This window comes from Macrosteles quadrilineatus, unplaced genomic scaffold (assembly GCF_028750875.1).
Source record: "Macrosteles quadrilineatus isolate MER2022 unplaced genomic scaffold, UCM_ALF_1.0 Scaffold_9__3_contigs__length_116548681, whole genome shotgun sequence".
NCBI classification, from domain to species: domain Eukaryota; kingdom Metazoa; phylum Arthropoda; class Insecta; order Hemiptera; family Cicadellidae; genus Macrosteles; species Macrosteles quadrilineatus.
This window is the reverse complement of record NW_026542602.1, coordinates 40,308,393-40,329,790: the sequence shown is the minus strand read 5'-3', so window position 1 is coordinate 40,329,790 and position 21,398 is coordinate 40,308,393. Positions and strand designations below refer to the sequence as shown.

General features: G+C 41.0%; 1 protein-coding gene across 1 annotated transcript in view; it reads left to right on the top strand.

Moving 5' to 3' along the window:
- The window catches only part of LOC129003344 (limulus clotting factor C-like), a 56,677-nt gene that overhangs the window by 10,970 nt on the left and 24,309 nt on the right, over positions 1-21,398 (top strand). Inside the window, exons 3-5 of the mRNA XM_054431637.1 lie at positions 10,490-10,705; positions 10,987-11,199; positions 12,016-12,195. Coding sequence (XP_054287612.1) covers positions 10,490-10,705; positions 10,987-11,199; positions 12,016-12,195 — 609 coding nt within the window. The remainder of the gene's footprint in view (positions 1-10,489; positions 10,706-10,986; positions 11,200-12,015; positions 12,196-21,398) is intronic.

The following is a 21,398-nucleotide window of genomic DNA, read 5'->3' as shown; positions in this document are numbered from 1 at the left end:
GTGCCACCGCCAGGTCCGCTGTGTCCGCTGCGGGGACACCCATCCAGCGACCGAGTGCCCCAAGGAGCCAGCAGCCCAGGCGAAGTGCTGCAACTGTGGTGAGGCCCATACTGCCAACTACAGGGGCTGCACTTGCTACAAGAATCTGCAACGGGCTTCGTACGCGGCTGCGGCGAAATCGTCCACGGCACCGTCGGGCCGTCAACCGCGCCGGGTCGACCCACCGGCTCCGAGACCTGACCCAGTGGACGAAGAGGCGCCTGGGGCTCCCGAGGTCGATGACGAGGGCTTCCGGACTCAGCGGAGAAGACGTCGTCGAGCTCCTCGGAATCCGGACAACCGCGGCAGAGCTTCCGGCCCGAGACCCCGAACACCCACCCCTCCTGTGGAGCGGTCCGCCGCCCCGGCTGAGACCCCGAACCCTCGAGTGAGGCGAACTCCCCGCCCTCGCCTGGAAGTCCCTCCTCGCCAGCCCAGCGGCTCTGCCCGGCAGCCCAGCAGCCCAGCCCCGCAGCCCAGCAGCCCTGCCCCGCAGCCCAGCCGCCCTGCCCCGCAGCCCAGCCGCCCTGCCCAGCCTATCGAGCCGGCCCCAACTACGGCCCAGTCGTCCAGGAGCCCGTCGCAGCAGTCTGAGCTGGCTCAACTCATCTCCACGCTGAGGAGCATGTTGGTCGTCGTCGAGCGACTTGTTGACCAGTTGACCCAACATCATGCGTAGACTTCGCATCCTCACGTGGAACGCTGACGGGCTTGCTGACAGACGCTACGAGCTGACACAACTACTCACTGACATGGACGTTGACGTTGCCCTCATCCAGGAGACGCATCTGCGCGGTGGGGACAGGTTCAACGTCCGAAACTACTACACTCACCGGACAGACAGGCCTCTGCAACAACGTCCCAGTGGTGGCTCGGCGATACTGGTTCATCGTCGGGTCACCCACAGGCCGATCGTCAGGAACCTCCCGCCTGGCATCGAGGTGACGACCATCGCCCTCCAGCATGACGGTGCAGAGCTGGAAATCTCCTCGGCCTACAACCCCCCAGCGAGACGCCTCGACCCCGGACTCCTGGACTTGCTGCTGCCCCCCGGCATCCCGGCGCTTCTGGCAGGCGACCTCCTCCGGCACCTGGACTGGGGTTGCAGAAGAGGCAACTTTACTGGAGCCGCTCTCAGGAGGTACCTCACCGCCCACCCTCATATCAACGTGGTTGCCCCGGCCGACCCCACACACTACCCCCGTGCTGGACACCCGCCTGACATCCTGGACATCGGTCTGGCTGGCTCGTACTTGGACTTGGACGTAGGGCGAAGTTGTGGAACGGTACTCGCTCTTGCTGCAGATACCGCTGGACGGCGCGCAAGTGGGGTACAGTGTCCACCCTGATCCGCAGATTCTTCCCCGCGCATGAGGCATCGAATTGGCCACCAACCAGTTGTCCGATGGCGACGGCGTGGGCAGGACAGCTCCGCGGTATGTCCAGGAGGATAGGCGGAGGCCGTGGCTCGTTCCGCGTCGGGGCCGGATCATCCTCCATGTCGGAGTCAGCGGCGATCTGGAAGGTGTCTTGGCCGGTTTTGCGGGCCTTCCGCTCGGCAGGAGGAGTCGGAGACGCTCGCCTCTTGTTGGTGGTCTGGTGGCCTTGACAAACGCCGTTTTCTCCAGACGACGGGCAGGGGTTCGCCTGGCAACTGTTCCCCTCGCCGCCAGTGAAGACGTACGGGCCTCCGCCAGGGGTGGCAGTGGCGCACCGTAGGTCCACACCCGCTCGGGTCACCGCAGCAGCGGTCTTCCCCCAGGCACTGATCTCCGTCCCCGTGAGGGGAAGTCCCGGGGGGGTGGAGTTGCTGGGCCGGGCGGCGGCAGAGTTGGTGGGCCGGGCTGCGGCTAGGCCGGGGTGGGCTCCGCCGGCGGCTAGAGACATCTGGTGGCCTTGACTAAGGCCGTTTTTCTGGTCAGTGGGTGGTTGTGAAGCGAAGCTCCACACAGAAGCTGGGGGTCGGTCCGTCTCCGAAGTCGTTTTTTTTTTTTTTTTTTTTTTTTTTTGTTAGGGAGGTGTAAAATGCATTAGGCACACCCTCAGTCCTTGAGGGTAGTGTGGGACTCACCAGTTCTGGTATACCCACTAAAAGCACCTCCCCCCTCCACTCACTTATGTGGGAGGGCGATCACAGCGAGATGACACGTCTCTGCTGCCGGAATGAATCTCGGAGTATCTGAAACAAGACTTAGCCGTGTTTGTTGAATAACTGACATAGGTCTACTGTATTTCTGACTGACTTGCTGTGCGTGAAATTTCTAACAGGTTTTAAAAACTAGCTTGACCTGGTGTGCAATGGGCCGGAGCTGAGCTCGACGTACCCGGTGTGTGTCGGGGCGTGGTGACTCTGTTACGGTGGATCATCCAGGACGGCTGCAGGCCGGGGTCTCCAGTCCTCGGCTATGTCATAACGCCTGCAAAGGTCGGAAATGTGGTCGTGTTCCGATTGCGCCGCTTTTTGGAACAAGCGGCTTGCCTTCCGGACCGTGAACTCCTCCAGACTTGGGATTCCTAAAGAGTTTCTGATGGTAGCGTTGCTGACAAACCATGGTTGGCGGGTGATGCGTCTGAGCGCTTTCGATTGGATGACCTCCAGCCGCTTCCTGTGTGTCCTGCTGGCCAGGGCCCACCATGCTTCTGAGGCGTACATCATGCAGGAGCGGACTATGAGCAGGAACATGCAAATCTTAGTGCTAAGTGGCAGAGGAGTCCTCGGGGCGATCATCGGCCACAGCATCGCTTGGATGGCAGTTGCCTCGCTGACTTTCTTCCTCACGTGGTCCCCGAATCGTAGCTTAGAGTCTAGTGTAACACCTAAATACTTCACCGTGTTCTGCCAGGGTATTTGCACCCCATCTAGCTCGATTTCTGGTATGGCTGCCCCAGGCATCCTTCTACGTTTCCTGAAACAAATGGCATTGCTTTTGTCGGCATTAACCTTTACCCTCCATTTCTGCAGCCATGGTGATAGGGCGTCCATCTGTCTCTGCATGGTCCTTGCGGCCTGGGTTGGTCGACAGCTCCGACATTGCAAGAGAGCGTCGTCTGCGTAAAGTGACAGGGTCACACGTGGGATTGTCGGCATGTCATTTGTGTAGATTAGGTAAAGGACTGGGCCTAGAACGCTGCCTTGGGGGACTCCGGCCTCGACTGGTCGAACTGTGGACAGCTTACCCTCGACGAACGCTTGGAACGATCTTTCCTGAAGGTAAGATTTAAGCAGGTGAACAGCAGACTCGGGGATGGGTGACTGACTGAGCTTATAGAGGAGGCCTTCGTGCCATACTTTGTCGAATGCCTTGCTGACGTCTAGGAGGACTCCGACGGAGCACAAGTTTAGATTATGGTTGTCTACCAGCATGTTGAGGACCCGTATGAGCTGCTGAGTTGTTGAGTGTCCCCGCCGAAACCCAAACTGCTCCGGTCTGATGTAGCCATCGAGGAAGGGAGCTATTCTGGTGAGGAAAAGTCGTTCAAAGATTTTGGAAATGACCGGGAGAAGGGAGATCGGCCTATGGTTTTGGGGAAACAGGTGGTCCTTCCCAGGTTTAGGTATGAGGATGATCTTCGCCGACTTCCAGCAGGCCGGAAAGTGTCGGAACCTAAGAGCGGAATTAAAAAGGAGCTGGAGGTGCATGCAGATGGCTGGGGAGGCCGACTGGATGGCCTTTGTCCCGATTCGGTCCAATCCTGGAGCCTTCCGCGGCCGCAACCGTCCCACTGCTTCCTGGACTTCCTGTAAGGTGAAAGGATCCAACTCATCTCCAGGTTCCTCCTCAAAGAAGTTCTCCATGAAGGACTCCACTCTGACTTCCGTCCTCTCGTCGAATATGTCTGGGTTGGTTTGGAACTGGTCATGCATAGTGTTGGCAAAGGTTTCAGCCTTGTCCTGCGCCTCGTAGACCACACCGTGTTGTCCATGAAGTGGCTGAGATTTAACCTTTATACCTCGAATCTGCTTGGCTGCCCTCCACACGCTACCTCCTTCTGTGGAGAGGGTGCAGAGGAACTGGGAGCCGTGGGCGATTGCAGGGTCGTGATCGGGCCCGACGCGCGAGGCAGGGCTGCAGAGCCAGAAGGCAAAGCAGCGGGCGCATCGGGGTGGCCTTGTAAAAGGCCGTTTTGCGGCAGGTCGCAGCTCGCAGTGAGAAACTTCACCGGAGGGGTCCCTGGAGTTCCGCCTTCGTCTTCCTCTTCCATCATGAGTTAGAGATGTCCAATCTGTGCTGCGCTCCGAGGTGTTGACTCCACAAAGGTTGGCGATCGAATGCTGCATTATTGGATTTAACAACATACAATTATATTCCAAATATTTCTAAAGGAGTCAATAACAAATTACACTATTACAAAAGCAAAAATAATTTAGGAGAATTAACACCAATGAAAGAAATTAGTTTACCGACAGGATCTTACGAAATAGACCATATTAACGAATTTATACAAAAACAAATGAAAAACGAAGAACTAAACGAACTTGTTCAAAAGGAATCAGAAAAATAATATATAACAATAAGAGGAAATAACAATACCATGAAAGCTGAAATAACTTCTTCCTATTATATCGATTTTACTCAAAAACATTCAATTGGAGGATTATTGGGATTTTCTGAAACAACTCCAATACTAGAAAATAAAAAGACCTATTCCGGTGATAAAACTGTAACAATACTGAGAGTTAATACAATAGACATTACATGTAACTTTATACAAGGATCATACAGAGATGGAGAGAATAGTCATATATTGCACACATTCTATAAAAGGATTAACTACTGAAAACATTCGGTTTTTACATGGTATTGGATTAAAACTCATTGAAAATGGAAATACTGGATATAGCACAAGGACCGACATTTGACGAGACTTTATGGGAAAAGGAGTATCACACGCACAACCCCTACGCTTCGTCAAAATTGAATAATAATGATGAAATTAGAATTCCTATACAACAACAGGATATTTACACTCTTCCGTGCGAAAGTTATCTATATATTGAAGGAAGAGTAACAAAAAAAGATGGAACAGCTGGAACCACCGTTCCTTTTATCAATAATCCAATGGCATTTTTATTTGATGAAATTAGATATGAAATATCTGGAGTAACTGTGGATTCTACAAAGAAAGTAGGTTTAACAAGCACATTAAAAGGATTAGCATCTTAGACACAAAACGAGAAGAATTTGTTAAGAATTGGAGGATGGGTTGCACCCGACAACGACACAATCACCCCTGATTCTGCAGGGAACTTTAATTTTACATACCATTGAAATTATTTCTAGGCTTTGCTGAAGATTACAGAAGAGTAATAATAAATGTGAAACAGGAATTAGTGTTATTAAGATCATCAAATGATAAGGATACTATTTGCGCAGCAGCTGGAACCACTGATGCAAATTTAGACTGGAATTTAACTTTGGACAAAATCGTTTGGAGAGTACCACATGTGCGATTAAATGACGAACATAGAATAACACTGTTGAGACAGCTGAAATCAGATAGAGATATTGTAATACCATTCAGAAGTTGGGAATTTCATGAATATCCAGTTTTACCTAAAACACAAAGACACACATGGACTGTAAAAACATCTACTCATTTCGAAAAAGCAAGATATATATATATAATATTTGCACTACAAACCAAAAAAAGGAATAATATACTAGCTAATGCCAGTCATTTTGATCATTGCAAACTAACAAATTGTAATTTTTTTTAATTCACAATTTTTCCCTTACGACAACTTTAATATTTCTTTCACTAAGAAGAGGTACACTGTTTTGTATGATATGTACGCTAGATTCCAAGGTTCATACTACGGGAAAACAAACACCCTGATACTGTCTCCCGAGCAGTACGAATCAAAAGCTCCAATAATTGTAATAGATTGTTCAAAACAAAACGAATCTGTATAGTCATCAAGTGTGGATATAAAAATAGAAATGGAGTTTGAAGAGAACGTTCACACCATTGACGGGATTAGTCAAAACAGTGTTGTAAATGAGTTTTACCGCAACCACCAGTCGGCTATAAAAGGAGGGGCTTCGCACACCACCAATCAGTCTTTGCTCGTTCGTTGAATGGGTAACATCCTACACTACATCATAAGTAAAATGAGTTTTTCATCAGTCGTACAAAAGCATGCAGAGGAAGCAGCATTATTGGATCAAGAAAACCATCAAGAAATCGTAAATGATATAGAACAATTTTTAAAGTTTCGAAAACAAGAAGACAAATAAGACAAGGAAGAAAAAGAAGAAAAGGCTAAAAAAAAATGGCACTAAGAGGAAGCGGAAAGATGAAGATACAATCCCAATTAATATTTTGAAAGAAGTTTTCCTACGCATTTACTATCCTATCTCACTATGTTTGGGTAAAAGTGTAACAGCTGGACTAATGAAATCATCGGAATATACACCCACAGTAATCTTGCAGCATGGTACAAAAATGGTTTTATTTTCTGAAACGGCATGGGAATCTTTTCTAAAACATTTAAATCTAATTGTCCAGCGAAGATCATCCTGCCGTAGTGGATAACGTCGTTCACGGACACAAAGATAATCCCGGAGGCGAGACACGATAATTATTGAATTTAAAACCGATCACGGTATAAAGATAGTTCAAGGCACAAACTGGTGCGTGATAAGCGGTAGCGGGCGGGAATGTAAGTTGACATTGACGAGAAGAAGAGATAAGAGGAAAAAGGAGTTGGTAATGCTACCTCACTGGCAGGATTGCCAACTAGGAAAAGAGGAATAACTAGCAATGAGTCTGTGTTTATGTATGTATGCCAAAATGGGCTGAACTTTAATTAAACTTGATTTTGTTCTTTTTATTTATTATTATTTACACAACAAGATGAAACAACATATCAGCATATAATTAATTCTATATGCTGATATGTTGTTTCTTTTTTTAATTCAAACAAATCACCTTGTAATTTTTACTATAAATAACAGGTCTTACACGCAGTTGCTCTCAGTCTTGTTTCAACAATTCATCGAGCATCATGTCACAGCGTAAATACAATTTACCTTTTGTTTACAAATCCAAATACGATTTGGATAACTATTGATGTAATTTAAAATGTTTTAGAAAGCCTGAAAGTAAAGTTGATGGAAAAGCTTGTAAAAAATGTGAGTCTGTTGGCTATTGCATATGTAGGTGTAAAACATATTAAGACAAGCATCAGAATTACATACACGATCTAACACAAATGGTTAAACTACTCTGGAAAAATGTGGACTAAGATGTGGCATATGCACGACAGCTGCAGGTTTTTACACTATAAATAGCAACTCACAACACATTGCTTCTCATTCTTGTTTTAAAATTCAGTCGAGCAACATGTCACAGTGTAAATCCAATTCATCTTTATGGAATGATACCCGCATAATGCTCTCCCCCACCTCTACTACTTTACCCCGCCCCTACTGCTTGTTTTGCATTTGTTATGAACTTCAGCAAGTAGATATGTATAAAATAAAATAAAAATATAATGATTGTTTTGTGATTGGTAGGGATAGAACCCGCAAACATCTTAGATCAAGGACTCACACTACTCCCACTACGATACGATACCATACCAAAAATCAACATATTACTCCAACTGTAAATTAAGTGTTTTGGTGTTTGGTAAGGATCGAACCCGTGAACCTCTAGCTCATACATAGCTTCATAAACTACTAACCACTAGAAATAAACATTATTTAGATTACCCCTCATCCCAAGAGTACATAACACCTATGAAATGTAAATTTAACATTCAACATTTAATGGCCTTTACAAAGGCCATTTTTTATACTCAACGGTAAAGTTCCAATTAAGCCTTCTTTCAACTGTTTTTAACATTTGATACATGAATTATCATTTGTTTTGCATTTGTAATGAACTACAGCAAGTAGATATGTATAAAATAAAAATATAATGTTTTTTTTTGTGATTGGTAGGGATTGAACCCACAAACCTCTTAGATCAAGGACTCACACTACTCCCACTACGATACGATACCATACCAAAAATCAACATATTACTCCAACTGTTAATTAGGCGTTTTGTGATTGGTAAGGATCGAACCCGTGAACCTCTAGCTCATACATAGCTTCATAAAAAAACCGCTAGAAACAAACATTATTTAGATTACCCCTCATCCCAAGAGTACATAACACCTACGAAATGTAAATTCAACATCCAACATTGGTGGCCTTTACAAAGGCCATTTTTTATACTCAACTGTAAAGTTCCAATTAAAACTTCTTTCAACTGTTTTAACATTCGATACATGAATTATCATTTGTTTTGCATTTGTAATGAACTACAGCAAGTAGATATGTATAAAATAAAATAAAAATATAATGTTTTTTTTATGTGATTGGTAGGGATCGAACCCACAAACCTCTTAGATCAAGGACTCACACTACTCTTACTACGATACGACTTGGACTTGGACCATACCAAAAAATCAACATATTACTCCAACTGTTAATTAAGCGTTTGGTGATTGGTAAGGATCGAACCCGTGAACCTCTAGCTCATACATAGCTTCATAAACTACCAACCGCTAGAAACAAACATTATTTAGATTACCCCTCATCCCAAGAGTTACGAGATATAGCTGATACATCTCATAGCCAAAAGCACGCACGCCGCGCTGCGAACAATTTTGGTTTTAGGCTTGCAAAGCTGAACACATTTCACTTCTTAGTATCTATAGACGGTACATCGTATCACGGCAAAAGACACAACAACGCGGGACCGAGACCGAACAGGTTACATACGCGATAAAGCCGAACCGTACAACACAACTGAGAGACTAAGCGATTGCTGTGGTTTGGTCAGCTGTTACCGTTGACCGCCAAAACAACTTTCTCTCTCCATTCCAACTAGGCCACGGTCGCACCTGCGCTCGCTAGCCTCTCCCATCGGGGCCAGGCACTATTAGGAGTCTACATAATATTATTGAGTATGAATTTAACTACTACATCTATCATTAATTGTATAAACTGTGTTTTGCTCGTTAAACATTGAAAACAGCTTATCAGCTCATATCCGCCATCCCTCATAATTATCTACGTCATTTCCAAATGACCCTTTAAACTGAATAAACAAAAGAAGGAACACGATCACCGTAAACTAGATTCCTATTATTATTTTAAACAAAACAGAGACAAAAACTCAGTATTTTTAAGGTCAATAGAAGCGCATTATAAGAAACCGAGTACTGTACTACAGAGTCAATTGAATAATCAATTAGCACATCACTTTATAACGTAGAATCGGAAATGATTTAAACACGCAGCTGTACAAGCAGATGGATTATGCTAATTAATTATTTACTGTATGGTACGTAAAAACGGACACTACAAGTTTTACACTTTTAAATTGTATCACGTGTACCAAATTTTAGATATAAAACGATAAAAAACACCAACGGTGGGCGAATCATTTCTCAGCTTTTTTCCGACATTCTCTAAAACAACGATTTTACCTTGATCCTTCCCAAGTTATCATTGTACACTGTTCGATCTATAAAGTTTCGTTTGACAATCAATTTTTCAGTTTTTTTCCGATGTTACACTAGTTTTATATCGAGTCTCTTTCTGACTTGATCCATTGTCTTTCCATACATCACATTAGATGTAAATTCTACCCCACTTACGTTGTTCAGCTTCACAGCTGGCTAACAGGGAAACCCAATGTTACAGGTCTTGCATATTCGTTATCTACTTGTACAATGTAATACGAGAAACTAATCGAAATCCACAAGTGGGACCCAATGTTACAAGTCTTTCATAATCGTTTTCTACTTGTACTACGTAATACGAGAAACTAATAGTAATCGCATTTTCCTGTATAATTTCTTAACTTGATCCTATTCACTGCATAGACTATTATAGACTGTACTGGAGTAAACATACCGGTACATTCAAAGTCTGCAGTTTTGACTTATTATAACCTATCAATTATTTATACAAATAAACAATAACACAAAACAAGGAAGCTATCCTACACAAACCTATGACCTTGAAAACCATATGATCACCCTCATACACCCAAATTACACATCACCTATGACGTCACTATGTGACGTTGCACCGGAAACCACCGTTTCCGGCTGATGGGCTTTAAACTCAATTAAATCACCCCATCTGCCCTGACAGCTGATGGCATAGGAGTGACCGTATCCTCTACTACATTGCAATAAAAAACACGCCTCAATACCTTCCCTGAAGTAGCAAACTTAAGTACTCGCTAAAATTAATGTTATTTAAATAAGAAATAAATTTCAATGGAATATTTTAGTAGAAATACAGCCAGGTAAATGGAAATTCGTTTAGTCTGCAGGTTAGCTGCGGTGGTGCATTCATGTAGATACTTTATCCAATAATTGCTGATGGTAAGTTATTTTACTTATGAAAACCTTTTCTGATAATCGTTTATATTTTTTCAGCTGGATTGCCTTGTTTTCCATTGAAGTCTCAGTACCTCAACATCCAGTGTTCGTTCCAAGGCAAGGTAGTGTCTTGTGACCAGTTCATGAAGCCAGGAACGATAGCATCGCCGAAGTGTAAGAGCAACTACAAGCCTGCCTACCAAATACCATACTCTTACATTACCTGCCTCAACGATGGGTATTGGGACTACCCGTTGTTCTACTGCACTCCAGGTATAGACAAATCAGAACCCCATCATTATATCCCCAAACATTTAATGTACAAATAAAAAATTAGCTTAGTACACATATATTTGTCTGCAATCTCTTACGCAAAACATAAGGATACACCGAGTATGGTTATACAATGAAAAATGTTCTACAAGTAGTCGAGGCTAGCAAAAGACTTAGCAGAGCGTGGTAAAACAAGTGGTAAAACAAATATTGTTGCAAATGCGGCAAGCAATTAATAACCAAGGTGTTCTGATATCAATCAAACTGGATATTTATTTCAGAAAAGCTGTGCCCCCCACTGAAGGCGCCGAACAATATTAAGGTTCAGTACATCTACCAAGACAAAGTCGTTAGAGACGATCCGTTGAAGCCCGGTACCATCGCAATCCCCAGATGCAAACACAACTACAGACCTGCTTACGACCCGGGGTACACCAACTTGACTTGTCTTAACAGTGGCTCATGGGACCAACAGCTGTTCTATTGCACTGCAGGTAACTACGCTATGTTTACTCATTGAAAGACGTTGACAACAAAACTTGTAAACTTTCAAACACAAAGTTCAATTGGTTCAAGATAGTTAGTTATTTACTGCCATACTATCACAGATATTTCAAACTCTTTCGTAAATTTTGTCAAGTTGATTTCGTTGTTATGTTGTAAAATCTGACAGATTACATAAAGTAACATACTCGGTGGTATGATGGGACTGAAGCAAGGTTGCTAGCCAAAGTAGCTGTGCATTTTCGTCCATGGAATCGGTGAAAAATCCTACTTCTATATAACATCTCCCAATTTTCTTGCAGTTTATGATTTGAATCTATAAAAATTAATTCATGATGATCACCACTCATAATTGTCTAAAAGTAAACTCCTTGCTTTAAGAGGTATTTTAAAACAGATTATGCTCTTTGAAGAACTGTGGCTGACGTATTAATTTTTTTTAAGTCATCAACTGCCATTTACATTGACTTCAAAGTACCTCCTAATTCCGTACCACATTCCCCGTCCAGTCGTGCAAAACTAAAACAAATTCTTTGACTAACTGCCCAATAACAATATTAAGGTTAGTCGGGATTGAAAAATGACCAGCTTTGAAATATGACACAGCATATTATGAAGGCTATTTTTTTAAGCAAAAACCATTTAGCCCATGTTAATGTCAATTATTGTACTAATGTGTAGTTTTAATTTCTGTTCAGTAACTGTTGCAATAATTTATTCTTTTATTATTGTTATTTAGGTTTGATTTATATTTCTTGTTTCAATTTTATCCATACTGGAACTATCGTGTCTACTTTTTATTTCAGTGTGTGGTGCGTCGAACGAGGTCGGCCAACTGACTCCGCTGATCGTGGATGGAGTACAGGCCAATGTTGGTGCCTTCCCTTGGCATGCAGGTCTCTATTCTCGTAATGTAGTGGAAGGGAGAGAGACATGGGACCAAATATGTGGTGGTAGTTTGATAAACGACCAGTTTGTGTTAACAGGTAATGATACAAGTATAACTTTTGAATATAGTGTGGTGGCTTAGCGAAATGGTCGTGACCTGATAAATTAAAGCTGCAGCTTTTGCACATTTCTTCCGTACCCTAAATACAAACAATTTATGGGGGGGTGCCCGATTGTTAGGTCCGCCATCTTGAAATACGAAGCCATCTTTGTTTTATTTAGAGGAATTGAACTATTCATTGAAAATGGCTTAATATCACCCAAAAGGACACATTTACGCCATTTTGTATGTAGGCCTAACATGTTTTGTTCACAATTAAATTTGCTATAAAATGAGATAAAAACCACTTCGATAACTTAAATGGTTAAAGTTGAAAATTTGATATATTCCTCTACGCTACATGTAGTTTTTGCTATATATCACCCAAACGGTGAACGGTACGTATCTGTTATTATGATATATTCTATTCGTAATTAAATTTGCTACAAAATGAGATGAAAATCTCTAAAGTAACTTAAATAGTTTTGTAGATAGAAACCGTTAAAGTTATACATTTTATTAATTCCCGTATGCAATAGGTGCGTGTATCTTAAAAGTCCCCGACCTTTGTTTTTCCTGCACGTATTGCGTTAGAAGACTGCAACTTCACACATCAATACTGGACCTAAAATAGTACTTTCTAAAGTACTTCTTGACTTTTTCCTCCCAAGGGGGGTCGGCCCACAAGGAGTAAGTTGGAAATGTTAAATAAAGCATAGGGCATGATGCATATCAAATTAATGGGATTTACTAGTAGAACGCGTTACCACAAACTGAACTTTAAAAGGACAGGTGGGTCAAAAGTTATACAATTTTATAGTTTTGCTTTTTTATTTATTAATCAACGGTCAACACCATTTCATCTCATTGCATAACATATAACAAACGGAACTTAACAACTAGGATCATACATAACCAACAATAATATTAACAAGCAAAACAATGATCAACAAGAATAAATGTATGTATACATATAAAATTAAAGGTATCAGTAAAACACGTTGCCGCAATCTGGAGTTTAAAAGAACGACTCAGTCATAAATGGCTGCCAGTCAAAGTTTGGATGAAAACTCCATAAGCTTTGGTGGATACAAGATATATAGGTTTGACCGCTCTCTGATATCCAGTTTCAAAAAGAGTGGTGGTGGAGTGATGGTGGCTGTAAAGTGATGGTTGCAGTGTGATTGCTCCACATATTACGGTGTATTTCAACCCCTTGATGAAGCTTGAAAATTCCCTTGGGTTCTTAAAAATGGATATGTGCTACCAATTTTCAAGAAAGGTGACCCATCTGATGCCAAGAATTATCGTCCAGTGGTGATACAACCTGCATTGGCTAAGGTATTTCAAGCAAATCTACGTCATAGACTCTCTTTCTCTTTGGACAATGTCATCGTGCCCTGTCAGCATGGCTTCAAGAAAGGGCGATCTGCCTCGACCAATTTGGTTCTGTACCAGGATGACATTATGCAAGCCTTTTCTCGTAACCATTAAGACGAGTCTGTCTATTTGGACCTATCCAAGGCTTTCGACCGTGTAAGTCATACTTATCTTGTGGCAAAGTTTGGTGGATTGGGGATCACTGAATCATACTCGTATGATTTGAGGACTATTTGTGTAATCGCTTTTTAACCGTGAAATTTTCTTGAGTGAAGTCTTATGAGTTTGAAGCTTCTACTGGTGTACCTCAAGGATCGCTACTGGGACCAATTTTATTTTCAATATTGATTAATGATATGGCTGACGTTGTCAAAGATTCTAGACTATTGTTGTTTGCTGACGATACCAAAGTATACAGAGAGGTGAAGTAATTGCAAGATTTTCAGTGCCTCCAGCAGGACATCAATGAAATTTCAATGTGGTTTATGCAAAATGGAATGCTTTTGAATGAATCCAAGTGCATGGTAGTTTCATTCAACAGGACCTCAACAAGTCAACAACCTCTCTTTTTAACTATTCAATAAATGGGAATGCACTTGTTAGATCCACCTCTGTCAACGACCTTGGAGTATCATTCACATCATCTCTCAACCCTGATGATCAAGTTAACAGGTCAACAAGGAAAGCGAACTCAGCCCTTGGTTTCATTCTGAGAGTATCCAGAAACGGCTTCTCTGTGTGCATTAAGGACGTTATTCGTTCAGCCAGTGCGACCCTTGTTGGAAAACTGTTCTCCTGTATGGTCCCCATTTATACAGTTGATCATTCACAGGACATCGAAAGAGTGCAGCTCTTTTTTTTTTAATCGTAGGACTTCGTCTGGGATACCCATTCAGGGATGTACCCATTGAGGATCTTCGACAGCATCTTCGGCTAAACCACTTGAGTTCTCGAAGGCGTATTGCTGACCTGGTTTTCCTGAGGAAGATTCTCATTGCAGAACTTGACTCTCCTGAGCTGCTGAGCAGAATCAATTTTCGCTGCTCCAGACCATCCTGATCCCAGGACCTTTTTGAAAGGGAATATCATTCTACAGTATATGCCTAGCTACAGCTAGCTACCAAGACTAAATCGTTTGGGAAACAGTATTCTTCAAAATCTCGACTTTTTCTCCTCAAGTTTAATTACTTTTAAGAAAGAGCTGCTTGCTTGTTTTCCATAATCCTTAGTGTATTATAGAGTTGTCCTGTGATCCAGTTTTTTATTGCATTTCTTGTTTGCTTACATATTTATTAAAATGTTGATGCATGTGTGACGTAATTTTCCTGAACGGCGACACTTGGGAAATTACGCCACCGATCCGATAAACGAGGTCCCAGGAATCGCACCAGTCTGGTCGCAGGGATCTTCCTAGGATTCGATAGTGATTTGGATAGCCTAAATTTGATAGCCCTGGGTATCAGAGCTCGAGACGAACGTTGCGGGTTACTAAACACCACGCTTGAGATCACCACTCTAGTCTGGGGCTTGTGGGGAAATTAATAATTTTAACTTGACTCTGTGGGCAAATATATAAATGACAATCTACTAGCTAACTTAACGAGTCAACAAGTAAGCTAAGTAGTCACCCCACTTACCTACGGAGTTAAGTGGTCAACCTGCAACGAACAAGGTTAGTACAAGATAGGCCTAGCCTAGCCTAATTCCCACAGAGTCTGAATTTATTAAACGAAAACCAGTTGGCTTAAGTTGTCCAAGTGAGAAACAAACGAGAAAACTGAAACTAAAAATAAAACTGCTCCTTGAGCCAAAAACGAAAAATAAAACTTCTACTATCTCACGTGTTCAACTTGAACCAACTTCGACAGAACTTGTCCGGCTGAAACCTGTCTGCTGGAACAAGTTTTGGGACGTTAAGGGAACTATAAAAGGGTTTAAGAATTAAAAGAGAAAGTCCCAAGACGGATTATGAAACGTTAATCGAAAATATATTTCATCAACTGCAATACTTTACCAAATTAGTTGGTTAAAATGTATGACTAGATCGGAGAGTCAGGCCTAGCCTACGAACTTCGACAAAGTTCTGCCGAAACACAATGGACGGAGAAGTATTCGAAAGAAAACCTAAGTTGTTTAAGTTTATTACACAACTTACCAAACGAAGTAATAATACTCTAAAACGATTTTTTCGCGCACTCGATGCACCACGAAACTTAAGATGTCCACTTCTAAACTTTCAGAGCTTGCGAAACGTATTCCCCAAACGACGACGACCAACCTCCAAAACGTTAACTTCGAATTTCAGCCGGGACGAGAATGACAAAACCTTATTCTTATCTCTCCACCTTCGTCTCAGATTCGAGACGAAGGTTAAAACGCTCCCTGATTGGTCAGCACAAACAGTCAGCTGAGTCCCGTGCCGGCGAAGGCAGGCGCATGACAGCTTCAACATGCTTATAGCCGCGAACCGCTCAAAAGGTGGCTCCGCTGCTCTTCTTTTCTCCCGTCGCCCGTCCTCAGACGCAGTCGAACAACCAAACAACCAAACTGACACCAACGTCGTCTGCGGTCTTGGAATTTGAGGTTAGGTACGATGTCAGTTTAGCGTCGCGACTAGGACACTACTACAGCTTACATTCAGCTGTTTAAGTTTCGTGGTTTAGCCGTTATTTTAACCCCTACACATTTGACCCGTTACACATGTTGATAGAATTTATAAATATTATCACTTTAAACCGATCAATTTATGGAATTCCAGATTTATTTACTTATTTTTTATTCAATTCTTGTTAAGTTAGTTATACATACATTTATTCTTGTTGATCATTGTTTTGCTTGTTAATAGTATTGTTGGTTATGTATGATCCTAGTTGTTAAGTTCCGTTTGTTATATGTTATGCAATGAGATGAAATGATGTTGACCGTTGATTAATTAATAAAAAAGCAAAACTATAAAATGGTATAACTTTTGACCCACCTATCCTTTTAAAGTTCAGTTTGTGGTAACGTGTTCTACTAGTAAATCCCTTTAATTTGATATGCATCATGGCCTATGCTTTTATTTAACATTTCCAACTTACTCCTTGTGGGCCGACCCCCCTTTGGAGGAAAAAGTCAAGAACTAGTCTAGAAAGTACTATTTTAGGTCCAGTATTGATGTGTGGAGATGCAGTCTTCTAAAGCAATACGTGCAGGAAAAACAAAGGTCGGGGACTTTTAAGATACACGGACCTATTGCATACAGGAATTGATAAAATGTATTACTTTAACGGTTTTTATCTTCAAAACTATTTAAGTTACTTTAGAGATTTTCATCTCATTTTGTAGCAAATTTAATTACGAATAAAATATATCCTAATATCAGATACGTACCGTTCAACGTTTGGGTGATATATAGCAAAAACTACATGTAGCGTAGAGGAATATATTGAACCGAGCCCTCGTGCCTGCACCCAGACCAACGAATTGGAAGCGTGATCCATGCGCAGGCCCGAGGAGCGGCTCACAAAACTTTACTTAACAAAATGAGAACCATGGATGGAGGTTCAAGAATAACACGCCATTTGAGAGAAACGAGCTGTAATAAACCATTTAAAAAACACAACAACAATACATGAAACTCTCAATTAACCTTAAAAATAAATTTAGCTACCCATCTAGCCTACTAACTTACAATCATTTCTTTAATCATGAAATAGGCTAGCATCAGTAAAAGGAAATTAATAAGTTTTAAGCTTCAGAAATTATGATTATTAAAATTAGCAACAATAAATATATATATATATATATATATATATATATATAACTCTTTTATTTAGAATAGGTAACTTGAATTATTTATTTATGGGCTCCAAAATATAAAGAATTTGAAAATATAAAATTTTAAGATGTCAGTAGTGGTGAACTGGTGGACCTATCGCGAACAGCTGTCGGGCAGATGTTAGCAGATGTTACAAAGTTAATTAGTTTAAAGGGCATAAGGCGGAAATGACGTAAAAATCCGGAAATGGCGTTCGATTTGAGCTGACGTCACGATGGATGATCATATGATGTTCAAGGTCATTCGTTTGTGTTTTTAAAAAAAAGGAAGCTAGCCTACAGTTGTAGTGTAGGATAGCTTCCTTGTTTTGTTTATTGTTTATTTGTATAAAACATGAGGAATGACAATAACTTACATACTATTACAATTAATAAGGAAAACATGTGCGAATGTACGTATCTAGAGTGAGCGTCTGCTAAAGTGTAAAACGAATGAGTTTATTGGTGGCCTTTATAAAGGCCGTTTTGTGTAGCTCGGCGACGCTTGTGTATTTGGATGTTTACTTCTTCAACTCCTCTATTGTATTATGGAGCTCTTTCCATCTTGCCATGTCTGCATTGTGCTCGGCCCATTCGATGTCGTCTCGAGGCTGAGCGCACCAAACACGATCAAATTTGCGTCGAATCTCTTTCTCCTCCTCTAGCAGTTGAAGTAGTTTTTCTTCCTTTCGTTTTCGCTCCTGCTCTTCTGCCTCGATGCATGCTTGGTGTAGGTCAGAGTCTTCAATATCGCTTGTCCACTGTTGTTGTTGTTGTTGTTGTTGGTTGGCCATCTTGTGCAAAGTAAACGAGAGAGGTTGAGTTGACTGGTGAAGAGCTGGATGCGAAGTGACTGTTGCGAGTAAAGAAGTGCAGGTCCCTGACGAAGTGGGCGGAGCTAAAGCAGTAGGGGTGGGGGAAAGTAGTAGAGGTGGGGGAGAGCAACATGAGGGCATCATTCCATCCGTTTTAAAAGTATTTTGATTCTACGTCCCTTGTCTTGTGAGTGATGTTTCAGTTTTTCTTGATACGTTTTACAATTACATTGACAATAGGAGAAAGATTCACATTTTTTACAAGCCATTCCATCTACTTGACATTCAGGTGTTTTGAAACACTTAAGATTACAACAATAGTATTTTAAATCGTATTCCGATTTGTGATCAAAAGATGAATTGGAATTACACTGTGACATGTTGCTCGACTGAATTCTAAAACAAGAATGAGAAGCAATGTGTTGTGAGCTTCTATTTATAGTGCAAGAGTCAGCAGCTCTCACAAGTTAGTCTACATTTTTCCATAGTAGGTTAACCATTTGTGTTAGATCGTGTATGTAATTTTGATGCTTGTCTTGATATGTTTTACACCTACATTTGCAATAGCCAACAGACTCACATTTTTTACAAGCTTTTCCATCAACTTTACTTTCAGGCTTTCTAAAACATTTTAAATTACAACAATAGTTATCCAAATCGTATTTGGATTTGTAAACAAAAGGTAAATTGTATTTACGCTGTGACATGATGCTCGGTGAATTGTTGAAACAAGACTGAGAGCAACTGCGTGTAAGACCTGTTATTTATAGTAAAAAGTTCAAGGTCATTTGTTTGAATTTTAAAAAAAGAAACAACATATCAGCATATAGAATTAATTATATGCTGATATGTTGTTTCCTCTTTTAATTTTTTTTAATTTATTTTTTTTTAATGACATAAACATTTTACAAACATATGTACATAGATGGTTATTTACAGAAAAAAACTTAAAACTAACATTGATGGGTGATGTGTAGAGATAGTTCAGTGGAATTGTTTCCGCAAACTCCGTGTGATACCAAATAGAGGGATCCTGGTTGAATACCTCGCAGGTCTTCGTTTTGTAGTTGCTGCACAAATCGTCTTGGAAGATAAACTTGAAATTTCGGTTCATCACCTGGTGAAAACGGTGCCTCGCTCAGTGATGCTAAAATTGCGTCTCCATGTGAAGTTTCTGTCTTCTTCAGCTCGTGAACGATGTAGTGTTTGTGTTCCTTCAATTCGTGACATTTCTTAGTACTTAGAATGCTGGATTTGGACTGGGTGTTGAACTGATCCACCAAAGACTGGAGAAACTGTTGTGAAGCCATTTTCTTGATTAGGACTACCCTGTGAGATGTTGCCTCTGCGATGTCTGGAGTAATACTGATGAGGATCCTGAGACTGTCCACTGTATTTATAGCACACGTTCCCCTCTCCACTGCTATTTCCTTCGTAATACTTCCACTGTTGCTGTTTGAATTTATTTTTGTCCCAATAGTGAAGAACTAGAAAATTAGCTAATCGGTATGCGTTTTGTAGTGCACATTGTGTTACTGTGCGATAAGAGTGATCTGTTAAAGTACAAATAGGTCCATAATTAATTTGATGATCCTTGTCCATTCTTATGTCGAAAACATCGTGATATGTGTATTGTTGTATCCATTGTCTTTTTTCCGATCCTCTTGTATAAATATGGGAAAACTTGTTAGAAAAATGATACATGATATTGTTCAAGTGCTTATAGCTTATCAATCCTTCGTTCCACTGAATATGGTGAAAATGTTTAGTTATCCATTTGTTTGTTCTTCTTGCTTTGTCATTCAATTGGTTTACTGAAAATGGAGCTTCAAATATAAACGGGTATACGACATGTGTAATCAAATCTAAAATCACTAATTCTTTTATCACAAATTCATCTTTGTTATCACGAAATGCTTGAAATTCTATTACACAGGGTTTTATATCCATAATGTTTAACCCTATCTACACACCACCACGTATAGTGTTCAACTGAATTCACACCGCGCCTTGGTCACTCTTTTATACTGTTTTTCTTTAATTACACTTCTTGGGTTGCTGGTTCTTCTTGGTTTATAGTTTCATATTCTTCAACAGCTTCTATCGCTTCTTCATCAATTGATTCGAAGTTCCTTAACTGTCTCCACATACCAACTTCATGAGGCAATCTATTAAAAATAGATGTATCCACGTGTCCGTATAATATGGTGCTTTCCGGTTGTTTTTCTAGTGTATCAATTAAATACTCCTTGATGATTGAACTTGAGAATACAAGTTGTTTCATATATCTAGAGATAGGAGACGTTGCATGCATTAAAATGTAGAATTCTTCACGTGAGAGTAAAATTTTACTTTCATGTTGAGTTAAATCTCTAAATCGTACTTGTAGTGTTCCACGATTCTTTACTATGTCAATTTCATTGTCAGAATCCAAAAGTCGAATATTAGTTTTCCTTCCGCAAACATTAGTATTTAAGTAACATTCAATTAGATTTAAATGTTTTAGAAAAGATTCCCATGCCGTTTCAGAAAATATAACCATTTTTGTACCATGCTGCAAGATTACTGTAGGTGTATATTCCGATGATTTCATTAGTCCAGCTGTTACACTTTTACCCAAACATAGTGAGATAGGATAGTAAATGCGTAGGAAAACTTCTTTCAAAATATTAATTGGTATTGTATCTTCATCTTTCCGCTTCCTCTTAGTGCCATTTTTTTTAGTTTTTTCTTCTTTTTCTTCCTTGTCTTCTTTGTCTTCTTGTTTTCGAAACTTTAAAAATTCTTCTATTTCATTTACGATTTCTTCATGGTTTTATTCTTCCAATAATGCTGCTTCCTCTGCATCCTTTTGTACGACTGATGGAGAACTCATTTTACTCATGATGTAGTGTAGGATGTTACCCATTCAACGAACGAGCAAAGACTGATTGATGGTGTGCGAAGCTCCTCCTTTTATAGCCGACTGGTGGTTGTGGTGAAACTCATTTACAACACTGTTTTGACTAATCCCGTCAATGGTGTGTACGTTACAATTTTATCATGCAAAATTAAACAATATGCAGATGTTGCATCAGGAACGTTCTCTTCAAACTCCATTTCTATTTTTATATCCACACTTGATGACTTTACAGATTCGTTTTGTTTTGAACAATCTATTACAATTATTGGAGCTTTTGATTTGTACTGCTCGAGAGACAGTATCGGG